Source organism: Physeter macrocephalus, chromosome 7 (genome assembly GCF_002837175.3).
Source record: "Physeter macrocephalus isolate SW-GA chromosome 7, ASM283717v5, whole genome shotgun sequence".
NCBI classification, from domain to species: domain Eukaryota; kingdom Metazoa; phylum Chordata; class Mammalia; order Artiodactyla; family Physeteridae; genus Physeter; species Physeter macrocephalus.
This window is the reverse complement of record NC_041220.1, coordinates 8,939,105-8,966,378: the sequence shown is the minus strand read 5'-3', so window position 1 is coordinate 8,966,378 and position 27,274 is coordinate 8,939,105. Positions and strand designations below refer to the sequence as shown.

Sequence of the window (27,274 nt, the reverse complement as noted above, 5' to 3'; positions counted from 1 at the left end):
AACAATAGCAAAGATCAGTAAAACTAAAAGCTGGTTCTTTGAGAAGGTAAACAAAATTGATAAACCATTAGCCAGACTCATCAAGAAAAAAAGGGAGAAGACTCAAATCAACAGAATTAGAAATGAAAAATGAGAAGTAACAACTGACCCTGCAGAAATACAAAGCATCATGAGGGACTACTACAAGCAACTATATGCCAATAAAATGGACAATCTGGAAGAAATGGACAAATTCTTAGAAAAGTACAACCTTCCAAGACTGAACCAGGAAGAAACTGAAAATATAAACAGACCAATCACAAGCACTGACATTGAAACTGTGATTAAAAATCTTCAAAGGAACAAAAGCCCAGGGCCAGATGGCTTCACAGGCGAATTCCATCAAACATTTAGAGAAGAGCTAACACCTATCTTCTCAAACTCTTCCAAAATGCAGCAGAGGGAGGAACACTCCCAAACCCATTCTACGAGGCCACCATCACCCTAATAGCAAAACCAGACAAAGATGTCACACAAAGAAAGAAAACTACAGGCCAATATCACTGATGAACATAGATGCAGAAATCCTCAACAAAATACTAGCAAACAGAATCCAGTAGCACATTAAAAGGATCATATGCCATGATCAAGTGGGGTTTATCACAGGAATGCAAGGATTCTTCAGTATACACAAATCAGTCAATGTGATACTCCATATTAACAAACTTAAGGAGAAAAACCATATGATAATCTCAACATGTGCAGAAAAAGCTTTCGATAAAATTCAACACCCACTTATGATAAAAACTCTCCAGAAAGTAGGCATAGGGGAAACTTAGTGCAACATAATAAAGGCCATATGTGACAAACCCACAGCCAACATTGTTCTCAATGGTGAAAAACTGAAATCATTTCCTCTAAAATCAGGAACAAGTGAAGGATGCCCATTCTCACCACTGTTATTCAACATAGTCATGGAAGTTTTAGCCACAGCAGTCAGAGAAGAAAAAGAAATAAAAAGAATACAAGTCAGAAAAGAAGAAGTAAAACTGTCACTGTTTGCAGATGACATGATACTATACATAGAGTATTCTAAAGATCCTACCAGAAAACTACTAGAGCTAATCAATGAATTTGATAAAGTAGCAGGATACAAAAATCTGGATAGCAGGATACACAAAAATCTCTTGTATTCCTCTACACTAACGATGAAAAGTCTGAAAGAGAAATTAAGGAAACACTCCCATTTACCATTACAACAAAAAGAATAAAATACCGAGGAGTAAACCTACCTAAGGAGACAAAAGACCTGTATGCAGGAAACCAAAAGACACTGATGAAAGAAATTAAAGATGATACAAACAGATGAAGACATATATACCATGTTCTTTGATTGGAAGAATCAACACTGTGAAAATGACTCTACTACCCAAAGCAATCTACAGATTCAGTGCAATCCCTATGAAACTACCAATGGCATTTTTCACAGAACCAGAAGAAAAAATTTCACAATTTGTATGGAAACACAAAAGACCCCGAATAGCCAAAACAGTCTTGGGAAAGAAAAATGGAGCTGGAGGAATCAGGCTCCCTGAGTTCAGACTGTAATGCGTGAGGCCAGACACTATAAAATTCTTAGAGGAAAACATAGGTAGAACACTCTATGACATAAATCACAGCAAGATCTTTTTTGACCCACCCCCTAGAGAAATAGAAATAAAAACAAAAATAAACAAATGGGACCTAATGAAACTTAAAAAAGGTTTTGCACAGCAAAGGAAACATAAGCAAGACCAAAAAAGACCACCCTCAGAATGGGAGAAAATATTTGCCAATGAAGAAACTGACGAAGAATTAATCTCCAAAATTTACAAGCAGCTTATGCAGCTCAATATCAAAAAAACAAAACAACTCAGTCCAAAAATGGGCAGAAGATCTAAATAGACATTTCTCCAAAGAAGATATACAGATTGCCAACAAACCACTGTTGGTGGGAATGTAAATTGATACAGCCACTATGGAGAACAGTATGGAGGTTCCTTAAAAAACTAAAAATAGAATTACCATATGACCCAGCAATCCCACTACTGGGCATATACCCTGAGAAAACCATAATTCAAAAAGAGTCATGTACCACAATGTTCATTGCAGCTCTGTTTACAATAGCCAGGACATGGAAGCAACCTAAATGTCCATCAACAGATGAATAGATAAAGAAGATGTGGCACATATATACAGTGGAATATTACTCAGCCCTAAAGAGAAACAAAATTGAGTTTTTTGTAGTGAGGTGGATGTACCTAGAGTCTGTCATACTGAGTGAAGTAAGTCAAAAAGAGAAAAACAAATACCATATGCTATCACATATGTATGGAATCTAAAAAAAAAAGAAAAAAGAAAGGTTCTGATGAACCTAGAGGCAGGATAGGAATAAAGACACAGACATAGAGAATGGGCTTGTGGACATGGGGAGAGGGAAGGGTAAGCTGGTGCGAAGTGAGAGAGTAGCACTGACATATATACACTACCAAATATAAAATAGATAGCTGGTGGGAAGCAGCTTCATAGCACAGGGAGATCAGCTCGGTGCTTGTGACCACCTAGAGGGGTGGGATAGGGAGGGTGGGAGGGAGACGCAAGAGGGAGGAGATATGGGGATATATGTATACGTATAGCTGATTCACTTTGTTTTACAGCAGCAACTAACACACCATTGTAAAGCAATTATACTCTAGTAAAGATGTAAATAAATAAATAAATAAATGAATGAAAGAAATGATGCTGTGTTCTCGGTGCATAACATCAGGGATGCATGATGTTGACTTCTCCCATCAATGGTGATGTTATAACCTTTATCTGCTGGTCTTGTTGGTATCTGCTGGGTCGATCTGCTGTGAAATCAGTATTTTCCCGTTTGTAATTGATTAGTATTTTTTCAGCGGAGATAATCAGATATTAGGCCAATATCCTGTTCGTCATCAAATCTCCACCCACCTATACTCACAACTCCTGCCTGTCAGCTACTAGTGGGAGGGTTGCCAAGTGGTGATTTCCTTTTTACATCATTCGTTCTACATATATTAATTGGCGTTCTACTGTAAAGGAGTTTTCCTCTTTCTCTGTTCATTTATGTTTACTCATTTTCTTCTTTTATTCAGTGGGTTGTAATCTGTTATTCTTATTTATTTTTATGACCAAATTCACCCTGCTTTTGGCCGGTGGAAGCCTCTTCAGTCTGGCTTTTGTGTCCTTTTGACATGATCCCTGTCCTTCTTCAAGCATTTCTTTACTTCATGGTCAGCAGGACGTTCCAGGCTCATCTTGTACTCTTCCTGTGCCAGATGTTTCTCCAAGGGGCCCTGGTTCCTTCTGGTGTAGTTATGATTTAGAAACCAAGATCTGATTACTTAGTGTGCTCACTGCTACAGGAGTGTCAGTGCTTCTAGACCCACTTAGCAGACAGACCTAGGAAGTACACGTGTATGTGTATCTGTATATCTATAACACAGAAATATATGTCTATATTTTATTTGGAAGTATGTATTTACTATAAATGTGTTGTGTGTGTATATGTATATAGTTTGAATAGAAATGATATATATAAACATATTTGTACCTGTTGCTCTGTTAGTATGTACATCTTAAACCCGTGAGTTTATAATATTTCCAATTCTGATCTAACACTTGAGTGTTCTTTTCAGTCTTCGCCCTTTCCATGTTTTTCAGTGACTTTTCAGACAATGAGAAACTTGGCTCCCATTATCTCAATATGTTTACTTTCTTGCTCAGTCAACTAATTTTAAAAAAAAATAAATTTATTAATTTATTTTTGGCCGCGTTGGGTCTGCGTTGCTGCGCGCGGGCTTTCTCTAGTTGCGGCGAGCGGGGGCCACTCTCCGTTGCGGTGCGCCGGCTTCTCATTGCGGTGGCTTCTCTTGTTGCGGAGCACGGGCTCTAGGCGCACGGGCTTCTTCAGTAGTTGTGGAATGCGGGCTCAGTAGTTGTGGCTCGTGGGCTCGGTAGTTGTGGCTCGCGGGCTCTAGAGCGCAGGCTCAGTAGTTGTGGCGCACAGGCTTAGTTGCTCCACGGCATGTGGGATCTTCCCGGACCAGGGCTCGAACCCGTGTCCCCTGCATTGGCAGGCGGACTCTTAACCACTGCACCACCAGGGAAGCCCCTCGGTCAAGTAACTTAGTTGTTCAGTTTAATCAGTCTCCCCGTCACTCTGGCCAATCTTCCCTCCGCTCACTACCTCTGGGACAGTAACCCCTCCCCCCCATTTTTTAAAAGCTGCCAGACACACCACCTTCATATGGCTTCCCTTCCTTCTCTTTGCCTTGCTTCCTCTGATGTCCATGCCCTCATAAGCAAGTCTCTATGCTAAAGTAAGAAGAAATGGGAAGATGGGAAAATGTTTACGTTGGAGATGTCAGTTGCACATATACGTGAAGATGTCAAGTATCAGGTCTGGGATTCAGGATCAGTTAGAGCATACCTCCATGATATTTTTATTATCTGTAACCATGTGAACAGTGTTCATTAGAGAATGATGACTTGACATAGAATCCTGGACTATGTTATGTTTCCTTATGTTTTGGACTAGTTGGCACACAAGCATCTTTCCTCACACTGGAGAGCGCTCACCTAGTTGTCTCAAGCTCCACTGTGTACACTAATCACTTAGGGTCTTGTTAAAAATGCAGCTTCTGAGTCTAGAGCTCTGAGGTGGAGGCCAGGATCCTCCACTTGTAATAGGAGATCCTGATACTGACGCCTCCGTGGTCCTCAGACCACACTCACACCAGTCCGCCTCCCTGTGCCAGTCCTTTACTGGCTGCTTCCTGTCCACTGACTGACGTTCCCCCTCTGAGTGACGGGATGTATCGTGGGCCTGCTTTTTGACGCAGTCTTTTTTTCAGTCCCCGCCTCCACACATACACCTCAGCTCTGCCGTGACACTGAACTACTTGTAGTTTCTGCAGTAGACCTTGTTATCGCCTGCCTCGTTTGCCGTCTTCCTCCATCCTGACTGCCCTTTCTCTTCTTGGCTTACTCCTGTCGTCCCCTTTGATACGCTACTTACATCATCTTCAGACTGGGTCGGTCTCCTGTTTGGCTTACAGGGCACCCTCAGCTACTTGTACTCCACCTTGTATTGAAATGATTCGTCTGTTGGCCTGTCATCTTTGAGGCAGAACAAACTTTCTTGGCTAGCATATAGTAAGTGCTTAGAAAATGTTTGAATTGATGTGATTCTTCTCATAAAGTGTTTTCAGTAATATCAGATTTTGAACAGTGATTTTGGCCTGTTTCTTCTACCCATAAGTAGTAACTCCTGTATAAAGATAGGAGTTCCTATCTTTTGGCCGTGGTATTAGACCAGGGATCAAACCCCAGCCCTGCTCCTTCTCACAGTGACACTTTGAGCCATTGCTTAATTCTCTAAGCCTTACTTGTTACATAACAGTAATAATAATTATTGGTACTGCCTCATAACACTATTGTGTAAATTTAGATAAGGTCTTCTATGAAGTATTTAGCAAAGATCTAGTCAGTACTCAGTAATGTTAATTGTATTATTAGGGCAGAAGAATGATAACCAGTTCCTAAAGAGCCAGAAGACTTAAATGATCAATGAGGATGGCGCATATGACCATTGTTTTAATGTTTAGTTCATAATAAGTTTTAAAACTTGGGTGTACTTACAAATTACCTAGGTGCTAGTTAAAAATATGGTTCCATAGACCCAACAGGTGTGAGTAGACGGTCCAGGGATCTGTATTTTTAATTAATATTCTGATTGATTCTAGACTACCCATGGAACACACTTTAGAAACCGTAGTGTTTCATGAAAGCACTGAATTTAGGTTCTCTACCTATCAGACAGATGATATGAGATGAGAATTTAGTAAGAGAAAATCAAGTTGAAAGAGGAACAAATGGTCTAAAGGCAGGAATAATAAAATATGTTGCCAAGAAATGCAAGTTTCAGATGTTTAATGACTCGTTATCTCCTCACTTTTAATTCAGGATGTCTAAACAAGGACGGACGATCATCTTCTCCATTCATCAGCCTCGTTATTCCATCTTCAAGTTGTTTGATAGCCTTACCTTGTTGGCCTCGGGAAGATTAATGTTCCACGGGCCTGCTCAGGACGCCTTGGGTTACTTTGCATCCACTGGTATGTTTGACTTCTTTATGAAGTAAGATCCTTCATTAATAGTATCCTAAAGGAGAACAAACGGGTCACCTGGAGTGCTGTTTGATCTTTGAGTAGATATACCATGGTTTCCACTACTCCGAAACATCTTCAGTTAGTTTAGTGCTAGTTCTTCACTTTGCAGTGCCAGCTTGTTATTTAGGTATCTTTTTCTGTCCTGTTTGAGTGTGTGTGTGTGAGTGTGAGTGTGTATGTATTTCTCCTGGGTCTGTATCTGTTCTCCTTCTCAGTTCTGGTGACCTTTCCCTAACAGTTCAATAAGTATATTGGCCTCATAGCCAGTTATCTGTTAGTTGAATATTTTTGGAAAGGCCTAATGTCCCTAAATTATTTGTCTTCTTGGCCATGATACAGATTAGACTTTATCATGTTTTTCCCTTACATGGGATGTTGATCTACCTTGGTTGGGGGTTCATGGAGATGCTGCTTAATCTTCTAGTAACATTAGATTGCGGATTTAGCGCGTGTGTGAATTACCTGTCAATATAATGGCTAGTCCTAAGTCTGACTTCAGTGGGCCAACATTCTGATGGCTCTGGACTGCCTGGTTCTATTTAAATGGAAATATGTAATTTTTTTATGACTTACGCAATCTGCTTCATTTTAGAGATCCTTGGATATGATTATAGATGGTGCTCCATGAACTCAAATATAGTTTTAAATATTTGCTAACCACATTTTAAAATGTTTTTGTTTAATCTCTATCATTTAAAGTTAAGAAGCCTTGCATGGGTCTAGGGAGTTTAGCGGGGATGAAGCTAAGGATCAGACTACAGGCCAAGCTGAGTTCAGAGAATCACGTTGCTTCTGAGCCTGAGCTCATGCTGCTTGCTGCACGACAGGCCAGTATTTCAGGAGATGAGTTGTTGGGACGAGGAATAGAGACTTTATTTGGAAAGCCAGCAGACCGAGAGGATGGTGGACTCGTGTCCCAAAGAACGATCTTCCCCATGTTAGAATTCAGGCTTCTTTTATACTAAAAGGGAAGGGGGTGTGGCCGGTTGTTGAAAACTTCTTAGTGTCGGAATCCTTTGTTCTTGCAGCTGTCCATGTAGGTCTGGTCATGGTGGTCCTGTAAACCTCCAACAAGACAAACATTATTCTCTGTTCTGCAACTTTTTATCTCTCTATGAATGGTAAAGTGTTCCACCTTTAAAGATCAGACCCTTGAGAATGGGCTATCCTGAATATTTCAGGCTGTAGGCAACATTCTTAACTTGTAGCAGAAGCAATAGAATTCAGAGGTTAAAGTGAAAGAAACAGATCCAATATGGAGTCAGATTTGTTCTTCCCTGTTACAGGGCCACAAGAAGTCAAGGTAAGCATTCAGCTATGCTCTGCCAGCCACATTCTCTTGAGAATGCTGTTCTGGTGATTTGTTCTCTATATTGGAATTACAGGAGCATAACAGAGGACCATTTGGACCTGAATTTAATAGGGGCAAAAGCAATCATTGCTAAAGTGGGTACTGGCATTCTAGCAGTCCCCAGGTGAACTTGGAGAGCAGAGCATACCCCAGATCTTTCCCAAACACAGTCCTGCTATGCCTTAGCTGGCTTTAAGGAACATTAGTTCTTCTATAGCTTTTTTTTTTTTTTTCCCCAACTTATTTTTTTTTTCTTGGACCTATATCTAGATTTCTGAAGAAGTTCTGATAAGCACCAGAGCATATTGATAGCTGTTTCAGGTCTCATGAATTATGATGGGTAAGGACCAAGCACCAACAGAAGACTTGCTAAGAGTCCAAGGTTGGTTTGGAGTGTGCTGTTTTGTGAAGAGTCAGAAAACTGTTGAAATACTGTGCGATTAAAAGGAAGCGGTAAATTAGTGAGGGGAGAAGAGAGACGGAAAGTGAGGGAGAAATTGTTAGATCCTGTCTCTCCCAGCAACGCCTCCCTCACCCACTGAGTCTTCATTTCCCAAGACTGTCAAGTTTGTGTACCTGAGTTGCCTTCTTTTGCAGGTTACCACTGTGAGCCCTATAATAACCCTGCAGACTTCTTCCTGGACGTCATTAATGGAGACTCCTGTGCTGTGGTGTTAAACAGAGAAGACACAGATGGTGAAGGTAAGCAAATCTGTCGAGAGTCACAGATTATTGCCTAATTGAGTTGGCTGAAGCTTAGCAACGTGGTAGCTCTCTAAAACATGGCTGTGTGAATTTACATCAGTGCTGTCCTCTGATACTGGTTGTCCCAGTTTGTTTGGCTGCTGTAACAAAAGTACCGTAGACTGGGTGGCTTAAACAATAAACATTTATTTCTCACAGTTCCGGAGGCTGGAAGTCCAAGATCAAGGTGCCAGCAGATTCGGTGTCTGTTGAGGACCTGCTTCCTGGTTCATAGATGAGCGACCGTACTATTGCCTCCTCATGTGGTGGTAGTGGGGAGGGAGCCCTCTGGGGCCTCCTTCATGAGGGCGCTAATCCCACTCCTGAGGGGTCCACCCTCGTGACCTAACCATCCCTCAAAGACCTTGCCTTCAGATACCATCACATTGGGGATTGGGTTTCAGCATATGAAGTTTGGGGGCACACAAACCTTCAATCTCATAGCGTCAGTCAACACAGACTTTGTTGTCTGTGAGAGTGTGCTCTTTTTGACTTAATCTGTAAATGAGCATTTATAGGATGGTGTCAGTTCTAAGCAGGGTTCCCATTTTTAAAAAAGTGCCCATCGTTAACAGAGTGGCCCCTTGGTATCCACGGGGGATTGGTTTCAGAACTCCCCCCTCCCCCCCCACAGGTAACAGAATCCAAGGGTGCTCACGTCCCTTACAGTAGGCCCTCCCTCTCCCCTGGGTTCAACGTCTGTGGATACAGAGGGCCAACTGTATAGTGTTTTGAAATAAGAAACTTGGCAGTTTATGCATTTGCACATTGTAAAAAGCAAAGACCAGGTTTTTTATTAGGAATTATAACTCCATATGGTGAGAAGTCTATTTTAAAAGATTTAGGAAAAGATCAGTGAGTTTGCTGTATCCGTAAGTTTACGGAAGTAGGCCAATTTACTCTGTTTTTCTACTTTGTAAAGCAGTGACAGATCTCATAATTTTTTATACTCAAGCTTTAGAATTAAGGTACTAGGGAAGAATCCAAGAAAGGGGTTACAGAAAAATGGACTAAATCAGCTGTTATTTTGTTAATAATGTTTCCCTTCTTTATCCACTTTTATTCCAAAGCCAAGGAGACTGAAGAGCCTTCCAAGACAGATACTTCACTCATAGAAAAATTAACTGAGTTTTATGCCAACTCCTCCTTCTTCAAGGAAACACAAGTTGAGTTAGAGCAACTCTCAGGGGGTCAGAAAAAGAAGAAGATTTCAGTCTACAAGGAGATCACCTATGCCACCTCCTTCTGTCATCAGCTTAGATGGATTTCCAGGCGTTCATTCAAAAACTTACTGGGTAATCCCCAGGCTTCTATAGCTCAGGTAACCTGGCAGAGTCTTCTAATTATGCTGTAAAATACTCATTTGGGGGCATTAGGTTCTGATACAATCTATTTTAGGATTATGCTTACCTTCTACCCACACTTTTTATGTATTTATTTATCCCCATTCCATTTGCGGTATAGAAACAAGTAAAACCCAATTAAGTTTTTACTTATTGAAGATTTCTTTTTTAATGGGTTGTATTTTTGGACTATCTAATTCAGAATTTTGCTCGATTTAGACAAGGTGTAATGGATAATCTTTGTAGAAAAAAATTTTTTTTTCATAAATTGTGAAGTAAAGGAAATGTTTGACCACATTTGGGGTTTTCTGGTGGCTGCACATGTTCATTTCCTGATGCATTCAACAAGTTCTTACTGATCGCGTGCTGCATTTTGGAGCTTGTACACAGCAGTGAACAAAGTGGGCGAAAATAAAATCCCTGCTCTCGTGGAGCTTGTTTGCTTATGAGGAGAGACAGATGATAAATTCATATAGAAATAAGATATATAGCATGTCAGGTGGTAAAAAGGGCTAGGAAGAGAGTTTAAGCAGAGAAGTGGAGAAAGGAAGAGAAAGAGAGAAGGAAAGGAAGGGAGGGGAAGAGGAAGAGCTAGGGAAGGGGTTGGTTTGCATCTTAGGTCAGGTGGAAAGTGGCCAGGGAAGCTTTCAGCTCAGTGTCATGTCCCTGAGGGCTGTCGGGCTGGCCACTGTCTGCACAAAGAGCCTGCGTGCAAATGCTGTTCCTTATGATCGGCCTTCCTCATGGAGGGGTTCTGATCTTAGGAGAGCGCTAGACACCTGAAACAGCATGAGGTTAACACAGAGGTAGGAAGCAGACTTGAATTCCGTTCAGTAAGCCTCCACTGTCAGACTGACCTTCCCTCAATTAAGATGAAATAATGTTCTTGTTCTCTTTTGGCTGACAACGTTGATAGTTGTCGATAATTACTCCTTCATGATTTTTCTGTTATTCTTAAGCCCTCTGTCATCCAAAGTCCTTATATTCCCAGTTCATTGTTCTATGGAAGTCAGTTTAGCCAGTTATTTGGGGGTTGGCCGATTTTATTATCACTGAATTTCTGCCAAGTGCTAAAAGATGGCATGTTGTTGTCTCCAGTGAAACATCACTGACTTCTTACCACATGCACCATCGTTTTCATACCGCAGTACTGTCGCCTTCTAAGTATTAATGCCGAGAGCCTATATCCCTCTTTGAGACGTACTGCTAATTGCTCCAAACAGTTTTGTACTTGTTATTTGGCATTTCTGTCAGAACATGAACACTTCTGTGTACTTTCAATCAAGGGTACGATTTTATCCTTTTAGAGTAGATTTGATGTCATTTGGGAACAAATTCTGTAAGTACGGTCAACCTGGTTATCCATTGTTCAACCGTGAGATGATATACGGCAGGTGATTCTTCGTTTGATTTATGCATTAGATTTTTTTATTTGGAAAATACATTTCTCTTGCCTCTAAAAGTGGTTTCTAGATGCCTTGTCCAAGTCACATACTGTCGGCCCTCAGTATCCCGGGTTCCATGCACGCTGAGGTTGGAGGAACCCATGGGTGCGGAGGACTGACCGTACGACTCCATTTTATATTAGGGGTCGGAGCATCTGTGGATTTTGATATCCACGAGGATCCTGGAGCCAGTCCCCTGCCGCTACCAAGGGGTGACTCCTTGGCAGTTCTGGGCAGGGGCAGTTAGAGTGTGGAGCTCTTTGTAATAAGTACACCAGGTTTCTGCACCTTCTGGTGCTGGGCTTTCTTCAGATGCAAACCCCATGCCTAGTGCCTCCAAATTGCACGTTCAGCCTACTTACCTCCTCAGTGACCTCAGTTCCATAAAAGGAATCCCAGCGATGTTCAGAGCAGCGGTAATCTTGCAGAACAGGGATAGAACCTTGCATCTCCCTGAGCATCTGTATGTGGGGGGAACTCTCCTTCAGATGTGTCAATGCTGGAACGTTAGCTTAAGACAGGAGTTGGCAAACCTTTTTTTGTAAAGGGTCACAGGGTAAATACTTTAGGCTCTGCAGCTCATGTGGTCTTTGTCTCAAGTAGTCAAGTCTGCCATTTTAGCAAGAAAGCAGCCATAAATACATTTTAAAAAATGAACGTGGCCGTGTTCCAATCAAACTTTATTCACGGACACTGAAATATGAATTGTATGTAAATTTCATGTGGCAAGAAATATTCTTTTTTTTCTTTCAACCATTAATAAAATGGTAAAAAACTGCTTGCTCATGGACTGAACAGAAATAGGCCTGGGAGGCCATAGCTTGCTGACTTCTGGTTTAGGGTTTTTTTATAATCTTGTGAGTGTGTCTTTTATTTCTCTAAGTGTTTGAATATGGAGCTATTAAAATGTTCTATGGCTTTCTGTTGATAAATCTGGGATGCGTAGTCTTAACAGCCATACTTAAGTTTGAACTAGTCATTTACATGAGTTAGACTTTGCTTCTGGTAATGCATTTAACCAAAAGTTGTCTTTGGAAGATATTGGAATGAATGGATTATCTGTATGAGAAGGTTTAATGTTCATATAATGTGCCAAAGGTTTCCTGATCAAATCAACTTGGAAAATACTGTCATATCTCTTGGAGATTCATTGTTTCTATTAGCACATTTAACATTTGGCTATGGATTAATTTTTTCAGCGCCAGCCATAAACATCCCTTAGAATCCACCTTGAGAAATGTTGACAAACACATTTGAACAAAGAATTAACACATTTAGGAAATTTCTTTTCAAAAGAAGTCAGCTGCACAGAACTCATAGGATAGAATTTCTTTGCTCCATTAAGCAATGTTTAGTTTTCCTGTTTATTTTCTTTTCCTTAATGTAAGAAGGAAAAACATAGACGCACCTTATAAAACCATGACAAAATTATGAGATTAATCATTTTGTCAATATGTTTGAAAAGTTTCCTTGAAAATACTTTTAGAATTTTGAAACTTTTAGGAAACATCCAAACGATAAAACTGACAGTCTGTTAACATAAGTTACTAAGTTTGAATGTAGAAGAAACAAAGCATGTGGAGTGTCCAATTTTAAAAGCCTGACTATTCTTATAGTTATACAAGGTGAAAGTATAGCTTGTGTATATGTGCACGCACACATGCTGATGGGGTTATTATTTATTTTGGAAGCTTGATCTGTTGACGTGAAGTATAGTATATATATATATATTTTTATAAATTTATTTATTTTTGGCTGCATGGGGTCTTTGCTGCTGCATGGGGGCTTTCTCCTGTTGCGGCGAGCGGGGGCTACTCTTCGTTGCGGTGCACGGGCTTCTCATTGCGGTGTCTTCTCTTGTTGCGGAGCACGGGCTCTAGGCACCCGGGCTTCAGTAGTTGTGGCGCACGGGCTCAGTATTTGTGGCTCGCGGGCTCTAGACCTCAGGCTCAGTGGTTGTGGCGCACGGACTTAGTTGCTCCGCGGCATGTGGGATCTTTCCGGACCAGGGCTTGAACCTGTGTCCCTTGCATTGGCAGGCAGACTCTTAACCACTGCGCCACCAGGGAAGCCCCGAAGTATAGTATAGTTTGAAGGTAATTAAAATATGCCAGGGTAATCGATTTTTTTTTTTCAAATTTCTGACTGTCTTTTTTAGCAAGGCAATTTTTAAGGACATCTCAAATCATATTCTTTCCAGACTGGTCTTCACGAGCTGGTCTTCACAGGTCATGATCCTGTTTTGCAGTTTTGTTTGCTTCACGCCAAAAGTGTCTCGACAAGTTACTTCAAGTCTTGATACTACTGCACTGTTGTAGTACTGAGGTGTTTTTCTGTTTTGTTTTGTTTTTAAACTTTGAAGGTTCCAAGGTCCATCGTGGGATATTTTGTTTTCTTTAGGTTATCATTTACTATATTTTTAAATTCATTTAATTAAATTTAATTTAAAAGTACAAGTAGAATTTCCTTAAATAAATTATAATGTAACCCTTAACCCTTCGCTTATAGAAGTGTCCTTAAGAGACAGTTTGTCAGTCTTAAAAACCAAAGTGATGTTTATCCAGTCTTCTTAGGAGTCATCAAACAAGAGTGAGTGGGTGAAGGTAGGTAAGGGTGGCACAGCATTGGCAGCTTAGTTCTGCTGTTGGCTGTAGGCCCTCCGGGCTGAGGTTGCTGGAGAAGCAGTGACAGGAAGGTGGGTAGTGGATGCACTCGGGTGCCCTCAGAGAAAGCTGGCTGAATGCTTTGGTGACAGTGACAGTGCACTTTTCCAGGGCAGGCGTGGACTCTCCCAACCCTTACTTCCTTATTGTGGAAAATTACATTGTTAGAATTTTTTTCATGTGTGCTTTAAAATTTTTGTTCATTTTTATTTATTTTTCATGTTAAGAGTAAAGATATCCTGTTTTTATTGGAGCCTCTTGAAATATCACGCTATGCATGTTGTTCACTAGCACAAAGGTTGAGAGTTCAGGCCAGAACTCTTAGCCACTCGGACTTTATTTTACCCCCCAGACTATTTCGCTAGGTGCTTGCATTGTTCTGCTACACTCTACAGCATTCCCAGGCCCAGTAGCCTGAACTGGACCATGAACTGGCAGGGCCTGGTAAAGCACTGGGAGAAATCTTAGCTTTTCTACTTTGTCGCCCGTCAGTCTCCCTAGCACACAGATAAATTATTTTTATTTCAACTTAAAAAGTAGTCTAATAACATACACTGTTTTATATTTTCCCAAGGACTATGGCCAAGCCATTTAAAATACCTGTATCAATGGAGAGTTTCATTATGTAGCCAGATATATTTTAATAATAATGTGTTAAGTTTTTGCCTTTAATTGAAATTCTTTTTTTCTTTTTGAAAAGATAATTGTAACAGTCATTCTGGGACTGGTTATTGGTGCCATTTTCTACGATCTAAAAAATGATCCTGCAGGAATCCAGAACAGGTGAGTAAATTTGGATCTTGATTTTGAGAATGTGCTGTTACTTTTCTTTCAAGCTTATGAAAATCCATTACGAATTTGAATTTGAGATAAGCAAAGGGTAAATTGAGGAGTAGGATAAGTCAAAGAATTGAAAGCTGAATGGAAGAATTAATTGTTTAGTGCTAAAATATACAGAACATAAAATTTACCCTCTTAACCAATTTTAAGTGTCCAGTTCAGTGGCATTAATTACATTCACGTTATTGTTCAGCCCTCCCCACCTTCCAACTCCAGAACTTTTTCATCTTCCCAAACTGTATCTCTATACCCACTGAGCAACAGTTCCCTGTTCTCCGTTTCCCCAGCCCCTGGAAATCGCCATTATACTTTCTGTCTCTGATTTTAACTATTCTAAGTACCTCATATAAGTGGAATCATGGAGTATTTGTCTTTTTGGTGACTGGCTTATTGCCCTTAGCATAATATCTTCAAGGTTCATTCATGTTGTAGCATGTGTCAGAACTTCTTTCTTTTTAAAGACTGAATAATACTCCGTTGTATGGATATACCACATTTTGTGTATCGATTTATCTGTCCATGGACACTGGTTTGTTTCCACTTTTTGGCTGTTGTGAATGATGCTGCTATGAACATGGATGTACAAATAAATATCTGTTTGAGTCTCTGCCTTAAATTCTTTTTTTTTTTTTTTTTTTTTGCGGTACGCGGACCTCTCACTGCTGTGGCCTCTCACGTTGCGGAGCACAGGCTCCGGACGCGCAGGCTCAGCGGCCATGGCTCACGGGCCCAGCCGCTCCGCGGCACGTGGGATCCTCCCGGACTGGGGCACAAACCCGCGTCCCCTGCATCGTCAGGCAGACTCTCAATCACTGCACCACCAGGGAAGCCCTCTGCTTTAAATTCTTTTGGGTATATACCCAGAAGTGGGATTACTGGATCATTTGGTAATTCCATTAATTTTTTGAAGAACTGCTCTCCTGTCCTCTACAGTAGCTGCCTATGTTGCATTTCTACCAGTAGTGCACAGGGTTTCAGTTTCTCCCCAGCCTTACCAACACTTATTTTTTCTTTTGTTTTCTTCTTTTTAATATAGCTACCCTCATTAGTGGACAGTGGTATCTCATTGTGGTTTTGATTTGCATTTCCCTAATGATTATTGTATTGTTGAGCATCTTTTCATGTGCACATTGGCCATTTGTGTTTCTTCTTTGGAAGCATGTCTATTGAAGTTCTTTAACCATCTTTTAATTGGATGTTTTGAAGATTGTTGAGCTGTTAAATTCCTTATATATTCTGCCATTCTGTGTGTTGTCGTTTCATTCTGTTGGTGTGTCCTTTTTTTAAAAAAAAAAAAAATTATTTATTTATTTTGGCTGCGCCGGATCTTTTAGTTGTGGCATGCGGACTTCTTAGTTGTGGCGTGCAGCCTCCTGAGTTGCGGCATGCGTGCGGGATCTAGTTCTCCCACCAGGGACTGAACCTGGGCCCTCTGCATTGGGAGCGCAGAGTCTGACCCACTGGACCACCAGGGAAGTCCCTGCTGGTGTGTCCTTTGATGCACAAAAGTTTTAAAATTTGACATAGTTCTGTTTATCTGTTTTTTTCTTTTGTTGCCTGTGAGTTAATTTCCTTCTAAGGTTTTGATTTGTTTGACATGGGGTGATGGTGGGGACTCAGCTTTTTCTGTTGTAGGGTCAGTACTTACGTTAGTTTACCTTACCTGGTTTCGGTCATAACGTGCCCTTGAAGCTCTGTCTCCTGATGGGACTTTGTTTTTTTTTTTTTTTTTTTTTTTTTTTTTTTTTTGTGGTATGCGGGCCTCCCTCTGTTGTGGCCTCTCCCGTTGCGGAGCACAGGCTCCGGACGCGCAGGCTCAGCGGCCGTGGCTCACGGGCCCAGCCGCTCCGCGGCATGTGGGATCCTCCCATACCGGGGCGCGAACCCGGTTCCCCTGCATCGGCAGGCGGACGCGCAACCTCTGCGCCACCAGGGAAGCCCGAGACTTTGTAATGGACCACAGCATGCTCTGAATAGAGGTGCTGAGCAGAGCGGGAGACCGCAGAGTTCGTCTTGGCTTTATTTATTGAGAGCCGCCCTGGGCCAGGCACTGTCCTCCAGGCTTTATTTACATCCAGGGTCTCAGGTTACCCTCCCAGCCAAAGAAGGGGATGGTTTTATCCCCATTTCACTATTGAGCAAAGTTGTAGTAGCTTAAGTTGAATCTGTTTTGATATCTGGAAAAGGATGATTGTTTATGAAAGGAAGAACAAGCATAAAAGTCAATTCTTCACTCAGGTAAAGTAAGATATCTCCTATGGGGCATCAGATAGTGAGATAATTACTGGAGCTTTTTTCCAGAGTTATGTTATTGTTTTTCTTTTGATCTTCCCCGAGGGCTGTGTTCTTCTCTGGTTTATTCGAAACTTGCTAGTAATTGATGGTTGGTACCCTGTGTAGATGCCATATTTTCGTGAAGCACAGAGTATATAACACAGGAATCTAGAGCCTGTGGGTCTTTTGTGTTGTGCAGCGGGGAGCATTTGGAAAAAGATACTGGGAAGCCTGTCCTCAACTGGGATTTAAGACAGGAACTGGAAATCCAGTCATTAAAGCTCTTGGTAGAAGAGTCCAGAGAAATTTAGAAGAGCGTTAACTGTTTCTTCAAGGTTTTCTGGAAAAATAGAGCATTGGAGCTATTTTAATTAGTATTTTTGACTTAAGCTTACTGCCACTTTTTATCACTTGAAATTGCCCTGGAGGCCAGTGTGGTTTGGTTCTCTTTTTTGGGGAATGAATTATTCCAGGGAGATGCTCTCTTTGTTCTTTCTCTAACCTGTATAATGATGTATGGAATATGAGCTTCTTGGACCTAACAACTACCTTACAGAGTTGTGGAGATAGCTCAACAAATAAATGTATATATTAAGGGAAGAGATATTTTAAGAATATTTGCATCAATAAGCAGATATTACAAACATGAATTACCACCTTGAAAAGAACTAGAATACATTAAATTCTTTAACAATAAAATCTGTTTAGTATAAAATAAATTATCTTATGATTTAGGAGGAATTTCAGTATGTACTAGTTCAAAATCTTTATGAACATTATTGTACTGTTAGGTGTAACACTTAACAAATTGAGCTGAATTGTTGCCATGTCCTGTGTTTCTGAAATTAGCTTTTATGTTGATATTAGGCTTATTTGTGTGCAGAAAGTAGCATAGTTGCTTGCATTATAGACCTGGCTTTTTTCCATTTATATATTGTATAAACATTTACTTACTTACTTATTTATTTATTTATTTGGCTGCGTTGGGTCTTAGTTGCGGCATGCGGGATCTTTAGTTGCGGTGCGCGGACTCTTCATGGCGGTGCATGGGCTTCCCTCTCGTTGTGGTGTGTGGGCTCCAGAGTGCACGGGCTCAGTAGTTACAGTGCACAAGCTTCTCTTCAGTTGTGGCGTGTGGGCTCCAGGGCATGCGGGCTCAGTAGTTGCAGCGCACAGACTTAGTTGCCCTGGGACATGTGGGATCTTAGTTCCTCGACCAGGGATCGAACCCGCGTCCCCCGCATTGGAAGGCAGATTCTTTTTTTTTTTTTTTTTTTTTAAATAAATAAATTTTTGGCTGCATTGGATCTTTGTTGCTACACACGGGCTTTCTCTAGTTGCGGCGAGTGGGGGCTGCTCTTCCTTGTGGTGCGTGGACTTCTCGTTGGACTTCTCGTTGCGGTGGCTCCTCTTGTTGCGGAGCACGGGCTCTAGGTGCGCAGGCTTCAGTCGCGTCCCCCGCATTGGAAGGCAGATTCTTTTTTTTTTTTTTTTTTTTTAAATAAATAAATTTTTGGCTGCATTGGATCTTTGTTGCTACACATGGGCTTTCTCTAGTTGCGGCGGGTGGGGGCTACTCTTCCTTGTGGTGCGTGGACTTCTCGTTGCGGTGGCTTCTCTTGTTGCGGAGCACGGGCTCTAGGCGCGCAGGCTTCAGTAGTTGTGGCACGTGGGCTTAGGGCGCAGGCTCAGTAGTCGTGGCGCACGGGCTTAGCTGCTCCGTGGCATGTGGGATCTTCCCAGACCAGGGCTCGAACCCGTGTCCCCTGCACTGGCAGGCGGATTCTTAACCACTGCGCCACCAGGGAAGTCCCTAAACATTTACTTTTAAAACAGCCTGTTCCTTAAGTTCTTTATTTTGGGAGGAGGGAGTGTTAAAACCAGTTACTGAGTGTGGACTCTTTATTTTTAGAGGGTTTATACACTTGGGTTTACATTTTAAAAAATTCTCTTATTTGTGTGTCATTTAAATGATGTGCTGCCTCATCTCTTTTCATTTCAACTCACATCCTCAATGTCAGTTAAATCATTTGGTTAGGAAGGAAAGCCCAACAGTGTTTCAGGACTGCGGGCATGCTTTCATAAAATTCATATTTCTGTTGAAGTGTAGATTAACTGAGTACTTTCCTTTTTAAACTTCAGTTATTTTACGGAGAGAGAAGCATTAATAGTCTTCCTTTTCTCATAGGTGCACAGATGAGTTTTTCCTTTATGAGCATTATTTTGGGTTTTTTTTTTTGAGCCCGTTGGAAAGAAACCCCACTGGCAGTGGGTGGTCAAGGAGACTCAAGGCTGTGCTGGTGGTTGTGAGGAGGTGGATGTATACAGTAAGATGTCCCTCCACAGTCTTTCATTTTGCCTTGTCTTAGTTTCTTCTTTACTCAACTTTTAAAGAAGTGGCTAATAGAGGTTTTTAACCTTTGCAAGCTTTATTTGGCTCACTGTTTCTCTGTTCATACGTTAGGAACTGCAGTTGGCATTTTGTTAGTTAAAATCCAAGGTGACAGTATTTTTATGACCTGTGTAATTGCCAGCTTGGCTGCTACAGACTGTGCTGAAGACCCACAGACTGGGTGGCTTAAACCACGGAAATTCATTTCTCTCAGTTCTGGGAACCAGGTTGCCAGCATGGTCGGGTTCTGAAGAGGGCCCTCTTCTGACTTGCTGCCTTCTGGCTGTGTCCTTGCATAGCAGAGAGAGCGAGCTCTGATGTCTCTCCCTTTTCTTCTAAGGGCACTAATCCATTGTGAGGGCCCTACCCTCATGACCTCGTCTAAACCGGACCGCCTCCCAGAGTCTCCATCTCTAAATGCCGTCACGCTGAGGGTTAGGACTTCGGCACAGGAATTTGGGGAGGATGCAATTCAGTCCGTAGCAAACTAGGTCATGAATTTCAAACTGTGCTGTATGGAGTCCCAGGGGTATCGCTGTGGAGACACAGGGGTGAGGGAGTGACCTGATGGGGCTCATGCTTCCCTCTCAGTTTCAACCAGAACAGTTGTTTGTTTAATGTGTTAAGATACCATTCGAGGGAAGAGTTTTGCAGGTAGAAAAAGGACCTAAGGATGTTTAACTGACTGCAGTGCTTTCGTTCCCTCTCTCTCATCACAGAGCCGGGGTGCTCTTCTTCCTGACCACCAACCAGTGTTTCAGCAGTGTGTCGGCCGTGGAGCTCCTGGTGGTCGAGAAGAAGCTCTTTATGTGAGTAGGTCTCTGTTTCAGGAAGGGGGCTACTGGTCAGACTGGTCATGTCCAGAATCAGGCCATGGTTCTTGGGGATTACCAGTGCTGATTGAGCAAGAGGGCTCAGAGGCTGGGAGGAGAGTCATGAGCCCGTGGGGCCTGACACCAAGGGAAGAAGGAGTTTCGTGTTTAAGGCCTGGCCCGCAGATCCAGTGCTGCAGAGAAAGCAAGGAATAAAGGGGCTGAAAAGGATCTTTTGTTTTTAGCAAATAAGAAGTCATGTTGACTGTCACAAGGAAACTTTGAGGGCCTTGGTAGAGAGAAGGGAGTGAGCTGAACAGTAAATTCAATGTGAGGAGGTGAAGTTGACCGAGAATATAGACCAAGCCCTCAGTGGAAAGGAGAGTGGAAGGGGCCAGAGGGCAGCCTTAAAATAAAGGAGGGCTGTTTTGCTTCTTGTGTTTTTCCAAAGTTGAAAGAGACTTGCATGTTTACATGTTGCGTAAAGGAATCTTTAGAGAGGGGAAGAATGAAATTCTCGGTGGAGTAGTTTGGATTTACAGGAGGAAGCTCTCAGGAAGGGAGGGATCTAGAACTTCAGAGGGAAGAAAAGGGGATTTGATAGCTGACAGGGGTGTGTGCTTGGCAGGCACGATCATGGAAAGAAGTGCCATTTTCTTTTTTTTACCATGAGAGTGGAAGCAGTAAAAACAGATTAGTGACCCAAAGCTGCATTTGAGGCTCGGAGAATAGCAACACCACCTTCTTCATAATTAGAAGTAGGGAAGAAGAAGAGCCTCTGTGACCACTGAGATCAGCTTCTGACATGCTGGCCTTCAACGAGAGCCACTGTCGGAGGAGAGGGAGGCGATGCAGGACCCGTCCCCCCGGAGTGTGTGTTCGGAGGGCAAACCGGCCGGCATTTGGAGGGAGCCATGCAATGAGAAGAGGGCTCACTGCACAGAGCCTCGGGGGGCGATGTCGCAGGGGGGGGCGCACACGTGAGATGTTCCTGAGCTGACAGGCACGCGGGGGGTGGCTTAGCCTCGAGGACGTGGAAGCTGTAGTTCTTGGATCCAGGGTGGCGGCAGAAATAGGGACAGCAAGTGGTTTAATCTCCTGGTCTTTGCCTTCTTCAACTAACGTGGGACGTATGATGTGGATCTTTGTTTTCAGACATGAATATATCAGTGGATATTACAGAGTGTCATCTTACTTCTTTGGAAAACTGTTGTCTGATTTGCTCCCCATGAGGACGTTACCAAGTATTATATTTACTAGTATAACATACTTCCTGTTAGGTAAGCTGTGAAACAAAAGGTATGTGTTTTTAGTCTTGGAAATGAGGGGACTTCTTGCAGGTGTGCTTTGGTTCTCAAAACTGTAAATCAAGTCCTGAGATAAGGAAGCATCTATCCATTATGTATGCTCTGAATTAACTGTTCTCTGAGGAGATTTTTGCAAGACTTTTTCCAAAGTAATTTTAAAACTATATTTTATAAATAGAGATACTCTGTGTCATATACAAACATGGAAATAATTCCTAAAACTATTTGACACTATGTTGGAGGAGCTGGAGCTGGGATATTTATTACTTATCTATTTATATTTTTATGTGTGTGTGTGTGTATAAAGATAATGAAAGATAGTGACTTCTGTTAATAAAAATGTTCGATAGATGTAGACAGATTGATTTTTTATGCATTGTGTTTAGCCTACACCCCAGGCTCATTGCATCAGAATTTCCATATATTTCTCACATACACACGCACCAGAAATATTTCTTTTCTGACAAAGCACTATCGATCGAGTGTAAAATTCCATTTTACAAATAAGAGGTGTGTCGTAAAGACTTAGGCATAGAACCTACATCCTCGGACTCCTAACTGGTGTTCTCATGGCTGTTCCAAAATCTTCAGATTTTTGTATGACCCACAGTATTAGCCTATTTTCGTTGATAAAGCAGTATTATGAAACTTAATTTAACCCCGTCCTCAATCCCAGAGTTATAGGGTGATTTGTCTTGGGAGACTTGGATTATGGACATATCCACCAGATTTTAAAACCACTGGGAAGGCGTATAATCCTGACCTTCCCAGTATCTTCACTATTGCACTTAAAACAAACAGTGAGTACTGTGGTGGTGTCTAGGTAAAATGAATGTGGTCTTGGCAAGTTTCCTTCTTAGAAGAGAGGGCAGTAGAATTCTGGTCAGTTGTGCTGCCTGCAGCTCTCCACCTCAGGCACTCAGAAATTGTTAATAATTACAAGGAAAGAAGCACGAGTGTTACTTGGGAAAGTGCTTATGCAGTGAGCCTGTAAAAGAAAACTGCAGGATTTCCCTGGTGGCGCAGTGCTTAAAAATCCACCCGCCGATGTAGGAGACACAGGTTCGATCCCCGGTCTGGGAAGATCCCACATGCCGCGGAGCAGCTAAGCCCGTGCACCACAACTACTGAAGCCCATGCACCTAGAGCCCGTGCTCCGCAACAAGAGGGGCCACCGCAATGAGAGGCCCGTGCGCTGCAACCAAGAGTAGCCCCTGCTCGCCGCAACTAGAGGAAGCCTGCGTGCAGCAATGAAGATGCAACGCAGCCAAACATAAAATAAATAAATTTAAAAAAAAAAGAAAACTGCATATAGCATATAGCTTCCTACAGTTATATCGGGGGGAACAATGAAAGTGGTGACCCGGGGTGGTTGGAGAGAGGATGAATTTTTTTCCATCTGATACTAGTTTCTCAAAATTTTATAGTGTTATTTGCACAATAACAATGCCCGATACACCGTGATGTAGCCAGTTGGATTAACCCCCTCTTTGCTCCCTAAGGATTGAAACCACAGGTGGAGGCCTTCTTCATCATGATGTTTACCCTGATGATGGTGGCTTATTCAGCCAGTTCAATGGCACTGGCCATAGCAGCAGGTCAGAGCGTGGTATCCATAGCAACGCTTCTCATGACCATCTCTTTTGTGTTTATGATGGTGAGTATGAACTGTGCTTCCCTGAGACGTAATTATTTCCCTTTGTTCTCCCCCCGGATTCACCTATCCTGTAAAATCTGCTTGAGGATTCTGTAAATCCTTTTGCTTTAAGGAGGCCGTATAGTGAAGTAATAGCTTATATTATTAGAGAACGTACTAGCTTTTTCTTCATCTTACCAGTCTTTTTTGCTACTGTTCTAATATAGTTGTTATAACCTTAGTTAACATGTTGTTAGTAATGAGCTTTAAAAAGGTGACTCTTGGTGACATGTCACGAAAGCTTGGTTGACTGGAACTTTAAAAACCAGAAAACTTTTGATTTTTCAAATTTAAAAAAATTGTAGAAATGACAGGCTCATTGTTTGACTTCCCTGCTGGTGTGAGAGAACTGCTGGCTTGTTTAACTGACCGCTGAAATGGTTTGGTTGGAGGAACTGCTCTCCAAGCAAGGGAGGAACTAAGTTCCAGGAAAACAGCAGCATGCAGCATGGGTCCATCTTGCATCCCTCCTGTATTTTGAAAAGGAGTGTTTTAAAAATCCTGAAAAATTCCGGTACTAGGTCCCCTCCTTTCTGGGTTCCTGACATTCCTTTATATCAATATATTTCTGTTTACCTTTTTAAAACAGCTCTTTAATCCTAACCTTACGTGGCCTTACGTTTTTTAAAATTAATTAATTAATTTTTGGCTGCATCGGGTCTTTGTTTCCACGCGCGGGCTTTCTCTAGTTGCGGCGAGCGGGGGCTACTCTTCGTTGCGGTGCGCGGGCTTCTCACTGCGGTGGCTTCTCCTGTTGCGGAGCATGGGCTCTAGGCGCGCGGGCTTCAGTAGTTGTGGCTCGCGGGCTCTAGAGCGCAGGCTCAGTAGTTGTGGCGCACGGGCTTAGTTGCTCCGCGGCGTGTGGGATCTTCCCGGACCAGGGCTCGAACCCGTGTCTCCTGCACTGGCAGGCGGATTCTTAACCGCTGCGCCATCAGGGAAGCCCCCATGGCCCCACATTTTGCACGCACAAAGGTGATTCGATAGGTGAAGGGAACCAGTTACCACATGTCCCCACTAACATCAAGTAAACAGGAATGTGTGTAGCCTATTTACTTAATCCACATGCCCTTTCTGCTAGAGTAGCAGTACCTGTCTTTAAAGGGTAGGTAATTAGCACCAACTCTTGTCAAAGTTTAATTCTTCCATTTCTGAGTTTGAAAACTACCAATCTAAACAGTATTGAGAAGGTGATCGATTTTATGTACATTTTCTATAATGTCATCTAATAAATAAGATGTTCTTCAAATATATAAATGTTTTATTTGATATATTAGATGCTTTGATTTGTTTTTATTTAAGGGTTTGTGTATAGAACTTTATAAACCAGTCCTAAGACCGTATCTTACTCAGAGATGCTGTCTTATGTATTAAGCACGGGGTTAAGTCAAGTTTAAAACTGTGTGGTCACACCAGGAACATTGTCATCGTATGCCCACCCCAGCATGCCTTGTGCCAGTTAGGAGGTGTTTTCCGTGAACCTCTTCTCATGTAGCCGTCTCTTGCTGGAGCAGACCTTCCTGGAATTTCCCTTGTAATACTGCTTTTTGGTAGCTTTAAATGAAGGTATTGACCATATTTTATGCTGTGCTTTACCATATTATGCTGTGTACCAGTTCCAGTCTTTGGGTTATTTTAAGCATGCATTTTGAACCCAAAATTATTCCTAAAGTCATACAGAGATAGAATGCAAACCCTTGTAAATGGAAAATATTACTGTGTTAATGGAAACGGGCATGAGGTCCTCAGGATGTGTTCGGGTGTGTTTATTGGTGGGAACATATCGTTCGTTGTATCATTAGAGCAGTCACTACTTACTGACCTTCCATCGTGTGCAGTTACAGAGGAAATAAAAGCCTCAACAATTAAAAATCTTCCAGTTAAATAAAATGTATATTATAGATACATTTGTGATTCCTTTAGAACCCTAACAGCCTCAGCTCTAGAGAGATACACATATACAAAGAGGATAAGGTAAGTCTTCAGAGTAGTGGAAGGGATTTCAAGGCAGAAGTGTTCGCAAGGCTGTCGGGGCTGAGGGGAGGGTATTTGCCAGAATTCTTCATGAACTCGCTCCACCAGTTCTGATTCTTGGTATTTGTTTTTTGTAGATATTTTCAGGGCTGTTGGTAAATCTCAGAACCGTTGTGCCTTGGCTCTCATGGCTTCAGTACTTCAGCATTCCTCGATATGGCTTTGCGGTATGTTCTCCTTGTCTGTCACTGTGACTGGTTCATTGTTCCCATGCTGGGAGCAACCAGAATAAAGCCTCACCATCTCATGTCCCCAGCCATGAGCTGTGCGAGCTGTGCGAGTTTGAGGACAGTGAAGGAGAGCTCCCTGGAAGCCTTGCGTCACCTTGATAATCACCTGGGGTTTCTCCAGTCACCCTGTTGTTTGAGGGAGGTGACGGATTGGGAGATAACGCAGAGTAAAGGACAAAGATGACTAATTGATATAAAAAAATACAGTGTTTCAGTTCATTAAAGAAATTAATGAGAGGATGGGAGCCTAGAATACATATTTTAAATTGAAAGGGAAATGAGAAGAAGAACAAAGACCGTACAATACAGCCACTACTGGCTTTAGAAAGCTAATCAACTCCAGAGAAAACTGTGCCTTAATATAGTATAATTAAGCTCCTAACTCCCAAGAATTGTAGTGGTCTGGATGAGAACAAACAAGAGCAATACAAAAGGTTGTTACTATAAATTAACAGTAGTCACCGGGTACCACTGTATCATTTTAATTATAGTGTTCATGGGGTTATAAAATGGGGGAGAGAAGAAGGAAAGAACTATGGGCTCATATAGCCAGAGATCTCTCCTCTTGGCTTTTGTATTAGAGCCAAAACCCCAACCCTATAGGCCTCTTGATTGCCAGGAAAAATAATTTTAGTTGCTTTGGTGTGACAAAGACTGTGAACGTGAAGCTTGGTTTGTTTTTAGAAATAACAATAGAGATTAAACTCAGAGGACGTGACTGTGATCATTCTTTGGAAACTTTCTGAAATTTAAAACTATTTTCCTTGCCCTGCTCCCACTTGTGTTACAGGCTTTGCAGCATAATGAGTTTTTGGGACAAAACTTCTGCCCGGGAATCAATGTAACGGCAAACAGTACCTGCAGCTATGCAATGTAAGTTTGCATTCAGCGTCTCAGTGGGTTCGCTTGCTGCTGTGCTGTGATGCGGAAACACCACTGGGCTTAGAGCTGGGGGGTCCTTTCGGGAACACTGACTTCTCCGAGCCTGAACGTTCTCGTCTATAAAGCGGGTTGTACCCTGATGCACGTGAAAGTGCTCTGCAACTCCTGGGTACTCTGTTACGGTCAAAATCGTATTTCAGTTGGAGAAATGTTTCTCATGTGTTACTTGTTTGTTTGGGGCCTTTTAAAAGATCCTTTTGCAGTTTGGATTGTGGGTTTGAGTTTTTATGTTTTAGAACATTGGAGTTTGAAGTGAGCTGCTTTGATATTTTTAGCGCGGCCTTAACGGTATCAGCAGTGTATGGATGATACGAAGCGTGTGGATCCATGAGCTTACAATTGCTGTGAGCTCAGCCCGTGGCGGGAAGAGCTAAAAGGGCCACAGGAGCGGGAGAGCGTGAACGCTGTCCTGCCACGGTCCTGACCCGTGCCTCTTCCTCCTGCAGTTAGGAGACAGCATGAAATCAAAGTCTGCACGGGGGTTTTTTTGTTTCTTTTTTTAACTGACTTGGAATACTCCCTATTAAAGGGTGTTTCCCCTAAAGAAAGAACCACATATTCCAGTAAGCAGAGAAGGAAATCCCATTTTTTGTATAATAAACAAAAATGCAGAACTTAATAAAATTAGAGGTGTTGTTTTAAAATTGAACAACACTTTCCTTTTCAATGATTGTTGTTAATGGTGTGATTATGATACATGAATTCATGAGAGAAAAGAGAATGCTGGTAGCCTCAATCTCATGAATATTCAAGTAGAATAGAAGTAATTCTTAATAATAGGACAAATTGCTATTTAGAAGTATTGCCAGAAAGCCTCTGTGAAGAGAAGCTTTCTTTCTCTTTTTTCTTTTTTTTTTTTTTTTTTTTTTTTTTTGCGGTACGCGGGCCTCTCACTGTTGCGGCCTCTCCCGTTGCGGAGCACAGGCTCCGGACGCGCAGGCCCAGCGGCCACGGCTCACGGGCCCAGCCGCTCCGCGGCACGTGGG

The 27,274-nt window shown here is 42.1% G+C and overlaps 1 protein-coding gene across 1 annotated transcript in view; it reads left to right on the top strand.

The window, feature by feature from the left end:
• Positions 1–26,597, top strand: part of ABCG2 (ATP binding cassette subfamily G member 2 (JR blood group)) — a 156,962-nt gene extending 130,365 nt beyond the window's left edge. The window contains exons 8-17 of the mRNA XM_028492100.2: positions 6,010–6,161; positions 8,164–8,268; positions 9,381–9,631; positions 14,462–14,544; positions 19,987–20,076; positions 21,235–21,359; positions 22,889–23,043; positions 25,194–25,283; positions 26,137–26,219; positions 26,525–26,597. Of these exons, the coding sequence (XP_028347901.1) occupies positions 6,010–6,161; positions 8,164–8,268; positions 9,381–9,631; positions 14,462–14,544; positions 19,987–20,076; positions 21,235–21,359; positions 22,889–23,043; positions 25,194–25,283; positions 26,137–26,219; positions 26,525–26,597 (1,207 nt within the window). The remainder of the gene's footprint in view (positions 1–6,009; positions 6,162–8,163; positions 8,269–9,380; positions 9,632–14,461; positions 14,545–19,986; positions 20,077–21,234; positions 21,360–22,888; positions 23,044–25,193; positions 25,284–26,136; positions 26,220–26,524) is intronic.
• The last annotated feature ends 677 nt before the right edge of the window (positions 26,598–27,274 follow it).